The 20845-nt window shown below is 42.8% G+C and overlaps 1 protein-coding gene across 1 annotated transcript; it reads left to right on the top strand.

Moving 5' to 3' along the window:
* Nucleotides 1-3412: 3412 nt before the first annotated feature.
* LOC141124102 (cytosolic phospholipase A2 gamma-like) lies at nucleotides 3413-20583 on the top strand. Its single transcript, XM_073612186.1, has 6 exons — nucleotides 3413-3446; nucleotides 5325-5477; nucleotides 10553-10648; nucleotides 16308-16465; nucleotides 18185-18356; nucleotides 20400-20583. The coding sequence occupies exons 1-6, from the start codon at nucleotides 3413-3415 to the stop codon at nucleotides 20576-20578; spliced, it is 792 nt and encodes a 263-aa protein (XP_073468287.1). The 3' UTR covers nucleotides 20579-20583.
* The last annotated feature ends 262 nt before the right edge of the window (nucleotides 20584-20845 follow it).

Here is a 20845-nt window from a genome sequence, read left to right on the forward strand (position 1 = left end):
AAGAAAATATTTACAAAAAATGTTGAGGGGGTGTACTCACTTTTGTCAGATTGTATGTGGTTTATAGCAGGAAAGTTTTATATATCGCATAAGGGACAATAGTCCTATTTGAACCCCTGATGTCTCACATTTGCCCCCCCCCAACTAACATATGACATGAGATACGTCGGTGACAGTAAAGTAGCTAAAGCGGTATTAAACTCCAAACCAGAAATGTAATATATTGCAGCTTACCAATCAATAGATGTGGCAGCTGCATTTTTTTTTTTTTTTTTTTTTTAATCGGATTCTGCCAGTCTGTTCAACTTCCTTTAACAAACCAAGCTGCCAGTTTCTAACATGGGTTGCATTCAGCTGTGGTACTGCCCGCAGAACATGACAGGAACAGTCATGTTTGCTGTGGGCATGAATGTTCTCATCTGCCGCTTTTGCAGCTTAATCACCTTCCCACCCACCCCCAACGCTCCTTTTAAACTGTTCAGAATTCCCAAGAGGGAGCAGGAAGGATTGGAGACCATGTGACTGCTATTGGTGGTCTCATGAGTGGAAGCTGGTCCACCCACTACTGATCTTTAGCCTGGATCTGTCTTGGCTGCCCAGTGAAGCACATATGCAGTGTGGGGGTGGTGAAGCCCACTTTTACCACCGCACATACTGTATTGGGTTGTGATGAAGGATTTAAGGGTGTGACTGGGAGGCTAAAAACACAGCTTGACCATCAGTCTAAACCTGCCCTATAGAAATTCCAAATTATACATTTCACCCTCTCATGGGTTTAGCCATAGAGGTCCAATCCTCTGTACATGGTGACTGGACAGACTGCTAGTGTGTAACTCCTTTATCTAATCGCACACTAGCAATCGGCCCAGTCACCCATACAAAGGATTGGCTTCAGCTTGTCTCCTCCAACCACAACCTTCAACATGTTTCACCCTACCATGGGGTTTAGTCATAAAGGGTTTAGCCAGATCAGCCCAGTCAACATGTATAGAGGATCGGATTGTTATCTTAAATCCACACATCCAACAGGTTTAGCCATAAAGGTCTGAGCCTCTATTCATGGTGACTGGGCTGATTGCGGGTGTGCGGCTCCTTATTTTCTAGCACTATGTTTTTAGACTTTTTTTTTTTTTTTTTTTTTTTTTTTTTTTGTTTTTCTTACCCCCTAGTGGTAAGGGGGCTGACTGGTTTCTTCGTAGTGCACCCCCCCCCCCCCATGTCCATTTTTCCACTCTCTTGGGTGTAGTTTTGAGAATTTATAGATTTAGGACGTTGGCACTGCTCTACCTATTAAGTCTCCAGTCCATCCTGTGGTGAGACTTGGTACTCCTGGGGACAAAATTGGAAAAATCCCTATGCAGTGCTTGCATCGCTTCTTTAGTTGAGGAGGAATCTGCTTCTGGTTGCCTCTGTAAAAGAGCTATATACCATGACTTAACCTTTTCATGACTTATTAGTTAATCCAGCTGCTAGTCAGCCTTCCAATTCAGTCTTCCCAGGGTTCTCCTCCGATGCTGGTGTTGGAAGCTCCTATCTGAAGACCCTTCAAATAGGGAAGCGCAGCCCCCTGATCCTTCCGTTAAAGACTCAAGAGGTTGAGGAGGCTGAAACGGCCCCCTCCAAGATTAAGTTATCCCTAGAAGAGGTGGATGGGCTCCTTAAAGCTATTCATGTTACACTTGGCTTAAGAAAAGGAATTTTCTTTGTAACTGCATGTATGCAGGGCTAAACTAACCTAAGGGGCGGACATTCCCGGTTCATTCGGTCACTTCTGACGCCATTTAAAAAGCAGGATTCGCAGAGACCTTTTTCTTCTAGAGGAGGGCCCTTTGGCAATGTGGAACAAGGTGCCCAGGTTGGATGCGGCCTACTCCCAGGTCTTAAGGTCCACAGACCTGTCTTTTGAAGACATGGGGGTTCTAAAAGATCCAATGGACAAACGCATGGATCGTTTGCTCAAGAGATCATGGCAATCAGTCATGAGCAAGTTAAAGCCAGTAATGGCCACAACATGTGTAGTTAGGAATCTAAAATTTTGGGTTAACCAGCTAAAATTGCATATAGTGGCAGATTACCCTAAACAGATTTTATATTCTTTTCCTACCCTGATCTCGGCTGTTTTATATTGCAGATGCTTCGGCTGAAGCAATTGTCAGCTAGATCAGCAGCTTTGACAAATTGTGCAAGAGCTCTATAGCTAAAGACCTGGCCAGGTGACGCGGCATCAAAAAGCAAGATTTGTGGGATTCCCTTTTTTGGGTGACCTTCTTTTTGGCCCTCATCTAGATAATATTCGACAGGACTGCCAATATAAAGAGGTCCTTCCCGGTCAAAGGAAAAAGCAGGTCCCAAAACCCTTTTTTTTTTTCGACCTTAAAAAGCTTAGGAGCAAGTTTCAGGGGAGAAGGAAAAATTGGTCTGCACAAAAGGCAAAGGATAAAGGCGGAATGCTCTTCTGTCCTCCTGCACAGGCAGAAAAATCGCAATGACTCGTCCCGGTGGGTGGAAGACTACAAGAGTTTCTTCCACAGTGGTCAGGGATAACTTCAAATCTGTTCTGACCACTCTCTCGAGTTTACCCAGAGCCCCCCCAAGAAGGTTTTTGATAACCAATGCCCCACGAGATCCATTAAGGGCCCTAGCCATGAAGTCCTCTCTAGAGGAACTGGTGCAGCAGGGTGTAGTAATCCAAGTGCCACTAAAAGAATGACAGCAGGGGTTCTATTCTCATGTCTTCCTGGTAAGAAAAGAAAATCAACAGGAAAATTTGGGTTGATCCTTAATCTAAAGCCTCTAAAGGAATCCATCAAATATAGGAAGTTCAAGATGGACTCAATTTTCTCAGTCAAATCTATTTACGCCAGGTTGCTTTATGGCGTCAATAGATTTAAAGGATGCATACCTGCATATTTCCTGCCAACCTGAGATACCTCTGGGACTGGGGGGATGGAAGGTGTAATTTATCATCTACAGTTCAGGGCCTTACCCTTCAGTCTGTCATCTTCACCCTGAATTCTCACCAAAGTTATGGCAGAAGCCTTAGCTCCGCTTTGTCTTCAGGGAATCGCAGTAATTCCTTATTTATACGATCTGCTATTTTTTGCCCTCTCAAAGGAGGAATTGCAAAGCAATTTAGGCAAAGCACGCAGCCACCTGGATTCTCTGGGATGGATTTTAAAAAAATCTTCCCTAGACCCATCTCAGGAGATTCAGTATCTAATCAATTTTGTGGAACAAAAGATATATCTTCCTTTTTAGAGGGACAGGATTCATGATACAATGTCGGTACTGCAGACCAACCTGCGGCTGACGGTAAGACAGGTAATGTCAGCTTTGTTCTGACTTCATCAATGCTGGCCGTTCAGTGGGTAAGGCTACGCTTCAGGTACCTGCAGGCTTTTCTCCTAAGATCATGGGATCACAAATTGGAATCCCTAGAGATGGAGGTAAAAATTCCAACTCTGGTGAAAAGATCACTATGGTGGTGGAAGAGACAGTATATCTTAACAAAAGGTTTAGTCTGGGCTTTTGCGGTAGAGAAGACTGACAATTGATGCCAGCTCCTGGGGTTGGGGGTCCACTTAGGCGTTTTACTAAGGGGATCTGGTCCAAGGAGGCAACAAGGTCCTCAAACTGGAGAGCTCGAGGCCATCGCCTTATCTCTAAAGGCTTTTGCTCAGGATCTTCACTCTCAGCATGTTCAGAAACTAATGGACAATGCTACGGCAGTGGCTTATATACAGGCAGGGGGTACAAGGGAGCAAGTTACGCCAAATACTAGCCATGGAAATTCTTCAGTGGGCAGAAGGACACTTGCTAAAAGGGACCCTGAACAGGGTGGCGGATTTCCTGAGCACCTCATTCAGGAAGCAGAATGGTCACTGAACCCAGAGGTTTTCACTATGATTGTCGAAAAATAGGGGCAGCTGGAAGTGGACCTGTTTGCCTCAAAGGAGAATGCTCAGTTTTCTCATTCTTTTCCCTGAGGAATCACAACGGCTCACTAGGAACAGATGCTTTGGTGTATCCATAGAAATTCCATCTTTGCTATGCCCCCCCCCCCCCCCATTCCAGGTAATTCCGTTAATATTAAGGAAAATTCAGAAGGAAATGGTACCAATCACGCCTTTTTGGCCAAAAAGGGCCTGGTTTTCAACCGTTTTGAGAATGACGGTCAAACCATGTTGGCATCTGCCCCTCAGGCATGATCTACTGTTACAAGGCCTGGTAAGTCATCCAGGGGTGGTTAATCTGGCACTCACAGCCTGGTATCTGAGGAGCAGCTCCTAAGAAGCAAGGGCTCTTCCAACCGGTTGATTGCAACACTAATGTCAAGTAGGAAAAAGGTGTAAAGGGACATTTATTCTAAGGTCTGGAAGGCTTGTAATACATGGTGTAGTTCTTCTGCCCAGGACCCAGGGAGCCTTGTCTCCATTTTGGAATTTTTACAATTCTTGGAAAGATCTGTGGCCTCAAATCCGCTGGTAATCAGATTCTTTAAAAGCTCTTATGAGATCTAGACCAGCACCACTTGAGGCTTTTCCTAAATGGGATCTGTCAATAGTCCTGCAGTCTTTAACAGTCCTTTTGAACCTGAAGAAGCGTTTCTCCGATATTTCACTTTTAAGACAGTGATTCTGATTGCCACTGTCTCTGCACGTAGGATCAGTGATCTAAACGCTCTTTCAATTAGAAGAACTATGTGGAAAAATAGACAAGGTTCTTTAAGGACAGACCCCAAATTCTTACCGAAGGTAGCTAGAATTGTGCTGAAGACAGTGTACTTCTGAGCGAACCCAGCAGGGGAGAAAGAAATTTCCCCCCCCCCCCACATGTTGAGTGTCAAAGACTTTGTTACCTGGAAAGGACAAAGCTCTTTAGACATTCCGATTCACTATTTGTGCTTTTGGTTGCCAGGCTTCTACAGTTTATTTAGCGAAGTGGCTGAAATTATCTCCACCAACAGGAGTTTGTGCACACTCAAACAGAGCACTGGCGGCCACTTGGGCAGAGCTGGTGCCACCCCTGAACATATTTGCAAGGCGGCAACGTGGTCAAGTTTTCACACCTTCATAAAACATTACAGGCTGGACCTCACATCTGCCAGCGATCAGGCTTTTGGCAGAAAGGTCCTGCAAGTTGATGTCCTGACCTAAGGGGCTAAGTCTCTGTTATCCCCTCAGGTGCTGTCCTGAAAGACACCTTGGGAAAAACCAATTTGGACTTAACAGTAACAGGTTTTCCAGAAGTCTTTCAGGACAGCAACATCTCGCCCTATTGTTGGATATACTATGCTGTGACTAACGTATGTGTTTGTGTTCCAGCTGGGGCCCGAGGTTCTCTTCTACAACTGAGGTATGGTAGGGAGGTGCCTCCCTTCCAACTTCTGGAGGAAGTTGGTGTTTCCCATGGTCCGCTGGGCGGAGTCACTATCTCAAATGCTGTCCTGAGACTTCTGGAAAACAAATTACCAATAAGTAACTTTTTTTTTTTTTTTTTTTTTAGTCAAGGCACCCTTTAAAATTTAGACTGTCTCGAAGCACCCCATTCTTCTAAAATGTAAAATGCTAAACTAGTAGTTCTACATATTGCAGCAACATTCTCACACATAGGACACCTAATGTTAAAGATTTATTCTTCCAAATCAAATATGCTTTTGCACACTGGTACTGACTAGTATGCCAAGGTTTCTCTTCTCCCTCAATTTCTAAACATCAGTTAGCTATTGTAACCTCCCTGCTGAAGGAGAGGCAGATGAGAGTCAAACAATGATGTCATCGGTTGTAAGGATGACGGCAGCTAGAAGGTCATAATGGTGCATAATGAAAACCTGTGGCTTTGTGTAACTAAAATGCAAGCTTGATCATCCTACTGGCCTGTATGAAAATTTTAGGACGTTTAGGCATTGTGCCAAGTCACTTGAAGAAACCTCAAGGCACCCCAGGGTCACCCTGCTTGAAAAAGGTTGTTCTAGCAAGCGGCTTATCACCTCTTAAAGCCTCCATGTTTCACCCTCCCATGGGTTTAGTCCTAGAGGTCTGATCCTCTGTACATGGTGACTGGGCTGATTGCTAGTGTGCGTCTCCTTGTCTTCTAGCACACTACCAGTTAGCCCAATCAACATTTTATAGAGGATTGGCTTCAGCTCGTCTCCTCCCAAAGCCACACCTCCCAGCATGTTTCTCCCTTCCACAGCTTTAGCCAGCAGTCTGATCCTTTATACATGGTGACTGGGCTCATGGCTGGTGTGCGGCTCCTTATCTTCCAGTCAGTTACAATGAGCTGGGGGAGCTGCTGGATGTGAACTCCCCAACCGTATTGGAGTCACTTGGCTGCTGTAAGCCGGTGCTCTTTACTATTTTTAGGGTCACAATGCTTCTATATCACCGCTGATTACTCTTCTGTGAAGTGTGGAGCACATCAGACTGATGCACTGCTAAAGCTGGCTATACACTAGTGGATTTGTGAACGAATGATCTTATGCACGTTTGCTTGAACATTCATACTAATTTGTACATTCGATGACTGGAGAAATATCTTTTTGGAAGCACTTCAACGATGATGGAACTTTCTTAAAATGAAACCTTTTGAACAAAATTCCCTTAGTGTATGGCTGGTCTGACTCCTACTTCATTCACACCTCATTTCCTCCCTCGGGATCTCCTCCTCTGATCTCTTCCTCCATTCACCTACATATACAGTAGAAGTTGTGTGTAGATCTGGATTTATGCTACTAATGCTGTTCCCTGACCTCCTTATCTCTTCTTTCTAACAGTAAAAGATAGATGCGTGAGAATCTTCAAAAGTAAGTGGTTGTGTGGGTTGTTTGTTTGTTACCCCTTGACCTATCGCACCATGAGTCGCACACAAATACCTCTTATTCTTGGTGTTATATGCACAGCTTACACTGATTTTGTTTCCATTCATTTAATCCAGGAACCTGCAGTTGGGTTACTACTGGTATAAAGAAAGGTAAGGAGACTTCAGCTTCTTCCATACACTGATAAGCTAATAGATAACATTATGACCACCCACCATAACTCATCCAGGTATGGACTCCACCAGATCTCTGAAGGTTTGCTATTGTATCTGGCCCCAATCCATCAGTAGCAGTTCCTTTTTTAAGTCCCGTGTGTTACTAGGTGGGGCCTCCATGATTCAGACTCAATTTGATTGAGATCTGGAGAATTTGGAAGTCAATCAAGCACAGATATCATCCTTGTAAAAATGTAGAAAAACGTGGAAATCAAATGGGAAGGAGACAATCTCAGCCTTACAGATCTGTGCCTGATTGACTTGACATCCAAATTGTTCTCCTCCCCTTTTTTATTTTATTTATTTATTTTTTTTTTACAAGGAGGATATTTTTTGCCTCTTCAGCTGAATTTTTAGCATCTTCAAAGTTCTGTTTTTAATACCCCCGGTTTCCCCTCGTTATGGGATTTTTTCTTGATACTGAAGAGGCCACAATCAGCCCAGTGAATTCAGGTGGGTCTTAACTTTGTACACAAAGGGCCTGTGGGGGGGAAATATGCCCCATCTTTGGTGTTGAAGGAATTGTGCCCCATCAAAAAAAAATTTGACTTAATGTTTGCTTTTATCGATCTTGAACAACTTGGTCTTATACTATGCTTGGTCAACATTTACATTGCTAGAAGGGTTGCCACCTGTCCAGGATTCATCAGGACAGTCCGGGTTTTTAAACCTGGACCTATTATTCAGACTAGACTGTGGCCCCCAAACTCTGGTGTCCCTGGGCACACCCCAATCCCCCAGTGCAGTGCTGATTCCCTCTGCTACCCAGGTTGCATACACCTATGCTCTCCAACTAACCAAGTACCACAACCATTAAGTGCGTAGGACCCCCCCCTTCTCAATCCTGCCTCCAAGCAAATCCATACACTAAGGTAAGGGGGGCTCGGATGTAAGGAGTGCTCTGTGGACTCTGATGTAAGGGGAACCATGACTTAAGGGGGAATGCTGGGTCTTCTGTGGTGGGCTTTGATGTAGAAAGGGAACTGAACTGTAAGGGGGTTTCTGCTCAGAGTCCAGTGTTCCCCTTTTAGGATAAAAAATGCAGTGTGCTGCTAAAGTGTTCGGTTTGGTTTGAAGAAAAGGTGGCAACCCTATTTGCTAGATATATAACATATGATTGATAACAAACTAAATGGTAATCTGCATTAACTGGCATTCATTATAGTAAATGTTGGCCCACCTTTTGCAGCTATAACAGCTTCAACTCTTTTGGGAAGGCTGTCCACAAGGTTTAGGAGTGTCTATGGTAATGTTTGACCCTTCTTCCAGAAGAGCATTTTGTAAGGTCAGGCGCTGATGTTTGGCAAGAAGGCCTGGCTCATGGTCTCCGCTCCAATTCATCCCAGAGTTGTTTGATCAGGCTGAGGTTAGGAGTCTGTGCAGGCCAGTCAAGTTCCTCCATCCCATACTCGCTCATCCATGTCTTTATGGACCTTGCTTTGTGCACAGTCATGATGGAACAGGATGGGGCCGTCCCCAAACTGTTCCCACAAAGTTGGGAGAATGAAATTGTTCAAAATGTCTTGGTAGGATGCCTTATGCATTCCTTTCACTGGAACGAAGGGGCCAAGCCCAACCCCTGAAAGACAACCACACACCATTTACACTTGGTACAATGCAGTCAGGCAAGTACCATCCTCTTGGCAACTGCCAAACCCAGACATGGCCATTGGATTGCCAGACAGAGGAGCGTAATTCATCAAACCAGAAAACACGTCTCCACTGCTCTAGAGTCCAGTGGCGGTGTGCTTTACACCACTGCATCCAACGCTTTGCATTGCACTTGGTGATGTAAGGCTTGGATGTAGTTGCTCGGCCATGGAAACCCATTCCATGAAGCTCTCTGTAATCTGAAGCTCACACAAAGTTTGGAGGTCTGTAGCTATTGACTCTGCAGACAGTTGGCAACTTCTGTGCATTGTGAGCTTCAGCATGTGCTGACCCCGCTCTATCATTTTTACGTGGCCTACCACTTCATTGCTGCTGTTCCCAGTTGCTTCCACTTTGTTTCTAATACCACTAACAGTTGACCGTTGAATAGTTGGCAGTTGGGAAATTTCATGGATGGGTTGTCACTTTGCAAAAAGTCTATCACGGTTCTACTCTTGAATTCACTGAGCTCCTGAGAGCGACCTATTCTTTCACGAATGTTTGTAGAAGCCATCTGCATGCCTAGGTGCTTGATTTTATACATCTGTGGCCATGGAGGTGATTGGAACACCCGACTCCAATCATTTGTAGGGGTGTCACAATACTTTTGGCAATAAAGTGTGAGGCATTAGAGAGCCTTAGCGAGAAGATACTGTAGGAGGTTGCAGGTCTCTTATGTGATTTCTGGGGCTCCTCTTTGTTGGTCTATACTGGAGCTGGCAGGTGCAGAGGAGGGATATTGTCCACAAGTGAAGAGGGTATGCTCCATGTTGTCCTCCCCACCATCTTGTGCTTCCTCTCTGCCAAAGTCAGGAAAGAAATCAATCAACCTCTTGGGTTGTACAGGGTGGTTGTGCTTTTTTTTTTTTTTTTTTTTTTTTTTTTTTTTTACAATGCTGCTGTGTGAGAGGGGGGGGGTCGTCTATCACAGCTCAGGTTGCTGGAGAGAGATGATCCTGGACAGAGCTCCATGTTTAGTGGCCATTTACATTCATGGCCAGACCACGCCCCCCATTAATCTTCATGTGACATTTGATAAGGGTTTCATTATTTGAGAAATACATTTCTGCAGGAAAATGTCTGATTGTTCTTCTGTACATATTATGTTTTGGGGTGATATTGATGAAATCTTGTTTTACTTTATCATAGTGATTCCAAAAAAATCCTGGTTCGATGTTGTAGGAGGTATGTAATGCAGGCGATCCAATTCATAAGATGAGGTGATAATGTTATCCTGTTCTATCCAGAAATAACACCGCAGATTCCTTAATTATCTGGTTTAGGTGTATACATCCAACATAATGCCATGGATCAGATTTATCTCCAATCACACCCTACAGTATATCTACTGTATGTAATCTCTCATAAAATCTCACAAGCGAGTACATCCCTCACATTTATCTAAATATTTTATTCCATCTTTTCATGTGACAACACTGAAGAAATGACACTTTACTACAATGTAAAGTAGTGAATGTACAGCTTGTATAACTGTGTAAGGCTGGATTCACACCTATGCATTTTGCACTACAGAACCTGTTCCATAGGAAACCATGTTACATGGACTGTAGTGTGAATCTTCAAAAAGCACTAAAAATGCATATCGGTGAATTCGGCCTCAATTTGCTGTCCCCTCAAAATAACTCGACACACAGCCCTTAATGTCTAAACCACTGGCAACAAAAGTTAGTACACCCGTAAGTGAAAATGTCCAAATTGGGCCCAATTAGCCACTTTCCCTCCCTGGTGTCATGTGACTCATTGGTATTACAAGGTTGCAGGTGTGTTAAATTTGGTATCGCTCTTTTTTGGTCTGTCCTCGCAACTGTCACAGGTTGTTTCTTGAAAATGTTTTTCTCTTCTCTAGGTGTCTATGATAATGCTAAAGTGATGAAGAACATTGTATTTTGTTTTGCCGCATGGGAATGGGGAACGACAAACAATTTCCTCTACAAATGCGAAGGTGAGCATATGTGTGACATTGTAAAAAAAAAAAAAAAAAAGTTCTCTAAATCAGGAAGTGTTTTAAGGACAAGATTGCTATCACTGTAAGCCTCTATCCTGACAGCCTAACCAGGAACTTCAAGGTTAACCACGGGGGGAGGGGGGGGGGGGGGGGGGGAGAGGAGTGTATGCCAGGTAACAAGCCCAAGAGTGAGTTGAGAGCATCTACTCCTAGTGGTTAAGGATAACAAGAGGGGAACCTTGGGACTTCAGGGCTGGTTTTGGGTTCAAACTGGTCCAGTTGTGGAAGGTCCTAAGTTCAGGTGATCTGAACAAAGGCTACTTGATGAAGGAACCACTCACTGGGATCTGGAAAGACTGTCTGTCTCACTGTTTTTGAAATGTACTTCTTTTAATCCTGGAAATTTTCTTTGGCCAGAGCTCGGTTCTAACTCCCTGAGTAGGGATCCACCGTGGGTCCCCCTTTGCCTCTGAATGTATGACACTGCTGCTCTATTGTCCATACATTGTCACTGGGTGACCCTGAATGTGAGGCAACAATTCAGATGGTGCCATAAATGATGCTCAGACTTCTACAAAAATGGGCACCAACTATTCTTGCCTTGCACTTTGAGATGGTCATAGGAGGCATCCAACCTGGGCAACACAGTGGTGAAGAGGTTGGCATTTCTGCCTAGCAGCCCTAGGGTCGCCAGTTTGTATCCCAACCACAACCCTACCTACCTGGAGTTTGCATGTTCTCCCTGTGCCTGTGGGGCTTTCCTCCCAGGTACTCCGGTTTCCTCCCACATTCCAAAGACATGGCGATAGATTAATAGACTATCTAAATTGGTCCTACTGTATGAATGTGAGTTAGGGACCTTAGATTGTAAGCTCCCTGAGGACAGGGACTGATGTGAATGCACTATGTGTGTACATACATACATACATACATACATACATACATACATACATACATGGCATCAGTAGTAACAATAGTCCAGGGTTCTGGCCCTAGCAGTCAGGACTGAGTGAGGGTCACCTGCCATTCTCCACACCAGAGAATTTTGTGCAACTGTGAGGAGTTTCTGATAAGCTGAGTATTGGCCCCGGGGTAGCATCAGGATATACAATGACACCGTCCCCAGGAGATTCCTTACCAATGAAGACCTCACCCTCCTGGAATCTCTCCTTGATTACTGGTAACTTCTGTTGAAAATGTAGCCACCTGGATGTCGATCTAAGCCCCTAGATGGGTCATCTGCAGGTTTGGCCTTAACTGTCCAGCCAAAGCTCCTCAGGTTTGCCAGAAGAATTTCCATTTTTAACTAATAGTTGGTCTTGCTTCTGTGCCAACAACTGGATGTCATTCAAGTAGTGATGAATCTGAAGGCCCTGTTCCCTGAGTGGGGCCAGAACTGCAATTGGCACCTTTTTACAAAAAAAAGTTGGTGTGGCCTGTCTGACATTACATGATGGCAGGGGTCTGTGCTTCTAGTTGGCCGGACTCAGCATCTTGCTATTTATATTTAAACCACCAGCCTGCTAAAGGATTTGATCTGGATGTATGGGTTGATCTTGTTTTATTGCTACAGTATATTGAAGCTGAACTTAGTCCATTTATTCAAGGAACATTACAATACTTCACTATGCAAGGTTTGTATGGTACTTTCTCACTGGTGACCTTGATGCTGGGAGCTGCTGACCTGGTTTATGGAATTGCTTCTGTTCCGGTTATGCAAAATTCTTATGACTTTTTTTTTTTTTTTCTAATTTAATGGTCCAGTCGATCTGTTAAGAGTTGTATTTAATTACTTCACATGGTGGTGGATCTTATTTACACAATGGATTGGAAGTTTTTATGCAGCAGTCAGTGATCAAGGTGCCTTTACTCATATATGGTCCGCTCACCTGTTTGCTTTTATGGACACTTCTTTTTACTGTATATTACTTTTTTCATGTTTTTATACTAACTTATTTCTGCATATATAATTCACTTTTTTGTTAATATGGTAACTAGCACAGCTTTCTTTGGCATATTACTTTTTTTGTAAAGGCTCTGGTGAAATGTAGAGCCTGAAAGGTGAACAAACTGAAAATGCTCTTCTCCCCAGAAAACCAGAGAAACATCTGGAATGAGACAAGTATATGAATGTGGAGGTAGGGGGTCTTGTAGATCTACCAAACTATTTAATCACCTGGCTGGATCTCTTGAATGATTTGTATGTTAAGCTTTAAACTTTTCTACCCGAAATGAAACCATTGAATTTCTTTAGGTCTGCCACAGGCCTTCATTCTCTTGTCTTTATTCTGTATAAGAAAAAGGGTAAAATCCTGTAAACCTGTGCAAACAGGGCACTGGAACTTTTGCAACCACAGAACATTGAGAAGATATCTTAGTTAGGTCTTAATGCATGCTCTGTTCTGGAGGGACACCAAGAAATGGGTGGAAAGTGCCCACAGATCCTGACAACGGGTCGCCCATACCATTTGCAAATTTGGTCAACCTGGCTCCTACTGCGCTCGTTCGGGGTGGCCACCCATCAAAAAGACTTCAGTGAGTCTGGAACTGTGGTCAACCTTTGCCTCTGAGTCTTTTAAAAGGATAGCCTGTGTCATTCCACACTTATTTGATATCTATTTTGCCAAAAAGGCCCTGTCTCAATCGATACTGGGAGCTTCTGTCAGGCAAACCCACTGGTGCCTTGACCTTTTTGTCCTGTGGAAGTTGGGCTGACTTCCTCTATCACCCTGGAGATTGCCACATCCAATTTCTGGCCAAAGAGAAACTTGCCATCGAAAGGCAATTCACAGCAACTTTGTTTTAAGGATTGGTCTGCCAACCAAGGCCTAAGCCATAATGCCCTTTTATTCATCACCGAATGTAGCATCAGTCTGGAAGCTGACTGAAAGCCGTCTATCACTGCCTCTCGAAGTATGCCATAACTTGTGCTCATCTAAGGCATGAGTGACCTGATACTTGGGAAGATCCTGGGAGATGGCAAATTCTGTGTTCATACATTCATCGCATTGGCTACCAAAGTCAAAGGATTAGTTGATTTACAGGTGCCTGGTATGACATTCATAGATTTACCTCAATCCTCCTATCCAGGACAGCTTGAAAGAACATTAAATCCTCCATCGGGAGTGTAACATTTCTAGTCAGTCTAATGACCACCCCATCCACTACTGGGGTGTTATCCAGGGAGGAAACCTCTTCTGCTACAGGATACAATTTCTGCAAACAATTACTGAGTTGACTTCTTATCCACCTTCTGCCAATCATTAGGAGTGAAATCTTTATTTTCCATCAAAGGGAAAGAGGGCTGCTTTTTCAAGAATGGAAAGTAGGTTTTTAATGTTATGGGTGGGGGTTCTGCCTCCTTCATTCCAGGGCCTGCTTCATTGGTTTAATGTATGGCTGAGCCATCAAATTCAAAGCCTGAAAAGTCCTGTTTCAACTCCAAGGAATCAAACTGATTCTCCTCTGTATCAGGAAGGGCTGAATGTGCAGTAGGGGTGGACATTTTGGTCAAATGAACCCTCTGTGTAGAACTTTAATGTCTCTTGGAGAGGTGACTGGAAACTCCTTGGTTAAAGGAGTTTCATGAGATGCTCTGAACTAGTCACTGGACCTATGTCTAGAATGTTTTGAAGTGGCTGTGTTAACTTTAAGTGAGTAGAGCGTTCCAACAGCAACTCTTGAATTACTTTTTTTTTTTTTTTTTTGACATGATTTGTTGACGCTCAGTCTGTCCCTAAAGAGGCTCTGGAAGCAGTTTACATGAGCTTATCTGGTAAAGGATCAGCACTGCAGGCCCAGCATTTCTTGCCTCTTGGTTGGAATGAGTGATCGGGGGAGGAGTATCTCTGCTCATGAGAACTATATCTATGGCAGGAGCTATGGGGGCTGGAAGAGCTGTTCTCCTATACCATGACCTGAAGATGCTCTTCAAGACTCTGTAGAGTAAACTGGAGTGTGCTGGGCAGCAACAATAAAATGGGTCACGCTCATGAAAAGTGTACCCTTTGCCATGCTCTTCTTAATTACCATAATGTCAAACCCTACCTGAGCATGTGGATAACTTGTTCACATGGTAGAAGGATCATAAATACGTGTTGGAGGCTGCAGGAAAAAAAAGCCTATTGCTTAAGAACAAGGAAAGATTTCCAAAAAGACAATTACGGTGAACAGAAAAAAATGCAACTCCCAGTAAAAGTCGTCCTACCCAAGAGACACCCAGCCAAGGATGTATGAAATGAATATGCCCTCAAGCAAGTTGCTTCTCTGGGTACAAGGCAGCTTTAAAACTGGGAGCCAAAGTCAAGACAAAAATCTGACATGTAATATCCAGGCATCCAGGAGCTCCCACACTGGCTGCTGATCTTATTGACCGGCTTCTACTGGGCTCTGGATTTTCAGCCATCTTGATTGGCCAGGCTAAGATCATCTCGGCAGGTGTAGAAGTGTGTGTGTGTGTGTGTGTGTGTGTGTGTACAAACAAGCAGTTAAGAATATTTTTATGTAAGACTAAAGTGTCTATGTATAAAAGCTTCACTCTTATTATTCTTGCACTTTACATATACATTGTACATTCACATCAGTCCCTACCCTCAAGGAGCTTACAATCTAAGGTCCCTAACTTGCATTCATATACTAGGGGCAATTTACCTACCAGCATGTCTTTGGAGTTTGGGAGGAAACCGGAGTACCCGGAGGAAACCCACAAAGACACAGGGAGAACATGCAAACTCCAAGTAGTAGCAGGTAGTGTCGTGGTTGGGATTCGAACCAGCGACCCTTTTTACTGCTAGGCAAGAGTGCCAGCCACTTCACCACTGTGCCGATATGACAAACCTTCACATACATAGGATGAAAAATTGGACACATGAAATGCGTTTAGTTTGAAAATTTCCAAAAATTGGGAAATTTAGAAACTTGAAAGCCTGAACATTCAAAAGCATTAAAAATCTGAAAATTCGAAAATCTGAAATGACTAATAAATTTATAGGTTTTGGAATTTCTATTCAAATTTTGTCTCAATATAATGAATACAAATTATCTGAAATAACGAATGCCGCATCTAAACAAAGGGAACAAATTAATACTGAAAAGGTTTTATTGTTAGAACGTAACATTCTATTAGTTTAGATGTGAATTATCTGAAATAACAAATGCTGTATCTAAACTAATGTAATGTTCTAACAATTAATAAAACCTTTTTAGTATTAATTTGTTCCCTTTGTTTAGATGCAGCATTTGTTAATCTGGATAATTTGTGACTTCAGATAATTCCTAACTTAACGAATATGAATTTATCTGAAATAACAAATGCCTTTATCTAAACTAATGTAATGTTAATAATAATAATAATAATAATCCCTTTGTTTAGATGCGGCATTTCGTTAATTTGGATAATTTGTAACTGCAGATAAATTTGTATTCATTACGTTCACAAACAGACAAATTTGAAAGAACATTCCAATACCTATAATTTAAGTTATTTTGAATTTTACTAATTTTTCTTTTTCAGATTTTCACATTTTTGAAATTCCGACAATCTGAATTAATTTTTTTCCGTGTTACTCTAATGTGGTGGTCCTATATTGTCAGCACCACCTAGTGGCCATAATGCTTTTTTTTTTTTTGTGTAATTTTATTGATTTTTATATTCCAGATAAAATCCCAAAAAACAGCGACCTCCTTAATAAAGAGCGCATCCATCTGGTCGATGCCGGTTTGGAAATTAATACTCCGTACCCGTTAGTGTTGCCTCCTCATCGCAAAGTAGATCTGATTTTATCTTTTGACTTCAGTCTTGGAGATCCATTCGAGGTAACCACATTTTATGGTCATTCGATGCAACTCGCCATTCTCCAGTTTCATTTGTTTGAGAATTGTCATTTGGTGTTGAACCTTCCCTTTTTTTTTTTTTTTTTTTTTTTTTTTTCCATGTGAATACACACATCTCAGCCGATGTGTGAGGGCATCATTAACAATTAATGGAACTGCTGTGTATCTGCTAAAGGGCAGCACATTTCTGTGGTGTCAGGAAAGCGATTTTGCATGGATTTCCAACACACTATGCAATCCTTTCATTCACATTGGTGGTCAGTGTAAATCCTTCCTTACATTGGTGGTTACTGTGAATGCTCTTATTACAGTACATTAGTGGTCGGTGTAAATCCCCATTACATTAGTGGTCACTGTAGAAACTCCTCTTCATATTGTTAATCTGTAAAAAAAAATCCAAGCTTGCATTTGTGGTCAGGTGTTTTTTTTTTTAAATCATCCTTTACATTGTTAGTCCATGCAGAAGCCCCTTTAAATTGGTGGTGAGTTTAAATCCCCCTCCCATTACATTGGTGGCCAGTGTAGAAATCCCCTTTATGGGTTGTTGATGTAAAATCCCCCATTACATTGGTTGTCAGTGTAAATTACATTGGTGCTCAATTTACATTTCATTTACATTGGTAAGTGCAGAATTGACCTTACACTAGTGGTCAGTGTAAAGCCCCCCTAACATTAGTGGTCGGTGCAGAAGTGTCACCTTTACATGAAGGTCATTGTATATCCCTCCTTACATTGGTTGGTGTAAATGCTCCTATTGCATTGGTGTCTGTAGAAATACCTCTTTATATTGGTGGATGGCATATAATCCCCCATTACATGGTGATCAGTGCACATTCCCCCTCACATTGGTGGTCAGTGTAAATTTCCCATTACATTGGTGGTCAGTGTACAATCGCCCACTATATACTTGCCAAAGATTTCCAGCTTTATTTACATTATTCAGAATTTGCCACAGTGTACTGCCTCCTAGCTAATCCCACCCCCACCGCTGATCCCATCAACCCCCCAGCATTGCCATTGATCCCAGGAGTCCTAGGAGTTTTTTGCCTATTGATGGGTCCCCTCACCTCCCCAGTCCATGGTGTGCAGGCAGTGAGGACATGTGCTATACACTTAAATAACTAATCAGTGAGTAGTAATGATGTGCACTAGCCTCTTGCAACCAATCATTAAGTGGTAAGGATATGCAGTAACCTCTAGCAACCAATCAGTGAGCAGTAATGATACTCTATAACGTCTGGCAACCAATTGCAATTGCTGCCTGATCTGATTCAGTAAACTGAGTCTAACTGCTATTTATTGTATGTCTCAGAGCAGGTGGAGAGAGAAATTGCATGGAGGGGGGCTCAAGATGTTTGCCCAGGGTCCAATCAATATTAAATACAGCCCTGCCTTCTTCACTAATGCAGTTGAAGTGTTTAGTTCATTTTCATAGAGGAACTTTGCAATTGCAATTTATCTATCGCTCTTTAGAACATTCTGGAGATTGCAAATTGCCATCATAAAAACTGAGGCAACAAACTTTGAAAATTGTCAATCCCAAAAGTTTTTTTTTTTGGCCACGGCTGTAGAGCATAGCCTACCATAAGGGTTCAATGGGGTTCACTGAATTTTGATGAACTGAACCTAGGCTTGTTCCATTATTTGCTATTTGAGTACAATGGGTTCATTTTAATGTCGTGGGTTTTTTTTTTCCTTTAGACTGTGAAAAGAACAGCTGAATACTGTGAGGATCACCGGATTCCCTTTCCAGTAAATACCAAAGAACATTATGAGTACCCTCCAACTAAAAGCTGCTACGTCTTTGAAGGAGATGGATATGAGACGCCCGATGTGATGCACTTTCCTCTGTTCAACACCCAGACTTGTGGAGGTGAGTTTACAGAGGAAAGTCCTGTAATAAGACTTGTGTATTCATGGAGTTGTCTCTCTCTCTCTGTATTATGAGCTTGGTGGATGCTATAGGCTGCATTCCAGGTATGGATATTCTTACATAATTCCAGCTTGGACCAATGCAATTCTGTATATGTCATACCCGTCTGATCGCTTTAGAAGATGGAAATCACTGTAGTAGACACCACTACTACCAGTGGTGGCCACTCGTGCTGGAGCGCCATCCCCCTAATCTATGCACCCGGCCCCTAATCTACATGCAGGGCACCAGACACGTGTGTGTGTTTTTCAAAAAGTGTGACGATATTCAGATTTCTTCCCGTTTCTCCGTCCGGCCAATCAGAGTGGATCCTGAGACCCAATTGGACGGGTGTCATAAGTCCTAATTGGCTGGGAGGGGACACAACTGATTGGACTCGAGAAGAGATGTGGGGGAGCTGCGACCTGAATGGGGTAAGTGTGGGGCTGGCAAAGGGGCCTGGCAAGCAACAGGTAAGTGATGGAGCGACAGGGGTAAGCGGCAAGTGTTGGGGGGGTGGTTTGTGTCTAGCTGTGTCTTTTCCCCCCAAAGAAGATTGAGCACCAGCCACCACTGGCTACTACTATGATCACTGCTGGCTCCTTTGTCCCATGCCGAGAGGCTGCCCTGTTGCATCATGAAATTAAGATTGGCCACTCGGCACATTCATCATTTAGAGATCTCTTTGGCATTCTTGCAAAACATACTCTGATTGGATGAGGCAGAGAGGTGGCAGTGACATCTCCAATCAGACTAGCAGAAAAATGTATCCTCCACCCCCTTACTTGTAGGTCTGTACTTGCCCTACTCTGATGGGTGACGCCTCCTATTGATGTTTACATCTCAGCCAGCAAAAGTCTTTTTGTATTGGGCTGTCAGCACAACAAGGGGGGGGGGCCCAGATTCTGCCCCCATGTTAATCAGTATCGGGTACATCTATATATATATATTTATTATTTTTTTTTTTTTAAATCGGATTTGACTGTTTGTCCTAATTCCCTTTTTCTTAAAAAAAAAAAAAATCATTTTTGCTGCGGCATGTTTTATGTATGCTACAGTTGCGCCACTTTATAGGCACATTTAGTGGACCCCCCAGGCACTATTTAATTTTTTTTTTTTTTTTTTATTGTTGCACGTTAAGCATCAAAATCACTGCTCCTGAAAAAAAGGTAAAAAAAAAAAAAAAAAAACAGGGGCAGTACCTGGATCCCCATACCCCTTTTTATGGCTAATTACTTGCATATTTGATTTATCTTGCTTGGGTCCCCTCAGACTTCAATGGGGTTCGCCATTCAGGTTAGAACATTTCCCCTGTACAGTAGTTCTGCTGTGAACTGAACAGGGGGGTGTTTTGTCCATCCTTGTATAAGGGGCATATCAGCGATATCTGGAGACCATGAAGTAAATAAGTCCTCTGTGTATAAGTTGGCATTCCATGTGCCAATCAGCAATGATCCAGGATAGAGCAGCCCATGCCCCCACACCTGTCAGTGCAGGATAATGGAGTAGAGAGTGGCCACCAAGTTGCACAGGCAGGAGATGTAGGACAGGATAAAGCTTGAGAGGATCACACTCTCCGCTTGGGACGGACTGGATGGATCAGCTTTGCTCATAGTGAATGGAAGCCAATGGCTACTAGGAGAACAAAGGCAGAGCTGCCAGATGACACAGAACAGCTTGGTGTCTTATCAGTAACAACGTGTTTCGGGTGTGTATCCCCCTTTATCAAGCCTTGATGAAGGGGGACACACTCCTGAAATGCATTGTCGTCATGGTTACTATTGCAACATTCCATTTTTGTTCCCTTTTGACATGAACTGAACTAAAGCACAGAAATGTAGGCTTTCTTGTGAATAAACTATAAATATTTCATAAAAACATAAGGTTGTCAAACTATATGCAGGCCTGTTTTGAAAGATACCGGAGAATTTTTTATATAAAAATCTCATTGATATTTCCATTGTTCTTTATTTCATTACACAATCTGATGCATGTTTCTTTTAGAGGCTTTAAACCTATACAGACTAAGCAAGAAGTATGCTGCACGTGTTCCTTCCTATGACACCTCTATGATGAATGAATTGCTGGACATAGCAAAGAAAAATGTGGAGAGCAACATGGGGGAGATCCAAGTCAAAATACAACAATGTGTTTGGAGGAGTAACAAGAGGGAGATGTCCTAGACATAACGGGCAATGTCCACAACTTTGCATAAAATCTTTAGAGGACTATTAAGACTAATTAATAAAAGTCGTTTTCAAAGAAATTTGTCAATGGAATCCTGAGGATTTTGAACATATACAGTCTAAATTCAGCAAAGTTGTATAAATGAATGTTTGAATGTGACCAAGTACCACTAGATATACTTTTTCTGTATGCAATTGTAAGATGGACATCTTGGGTTCTGACACTGGTGGTTGGGGGTTATCGTGCATATCCACCTATTTTCC

Source organism: Aquarana catesbeiana, linkage group LG01 (assembly GCF_042186555.1).
Source record: "Aquarana catesbeiana isolate 2022-GZ linkage group LG01, ASM4218655v1, whole genome shotgun sequence".
Classification (NCBI taxonomy): domain Eukaryota; kingdom Metazoa; phylum Chordata; class Amphibia; order Anura; family Ranidae; genus Aquarana; species Aquarana catesbeiana.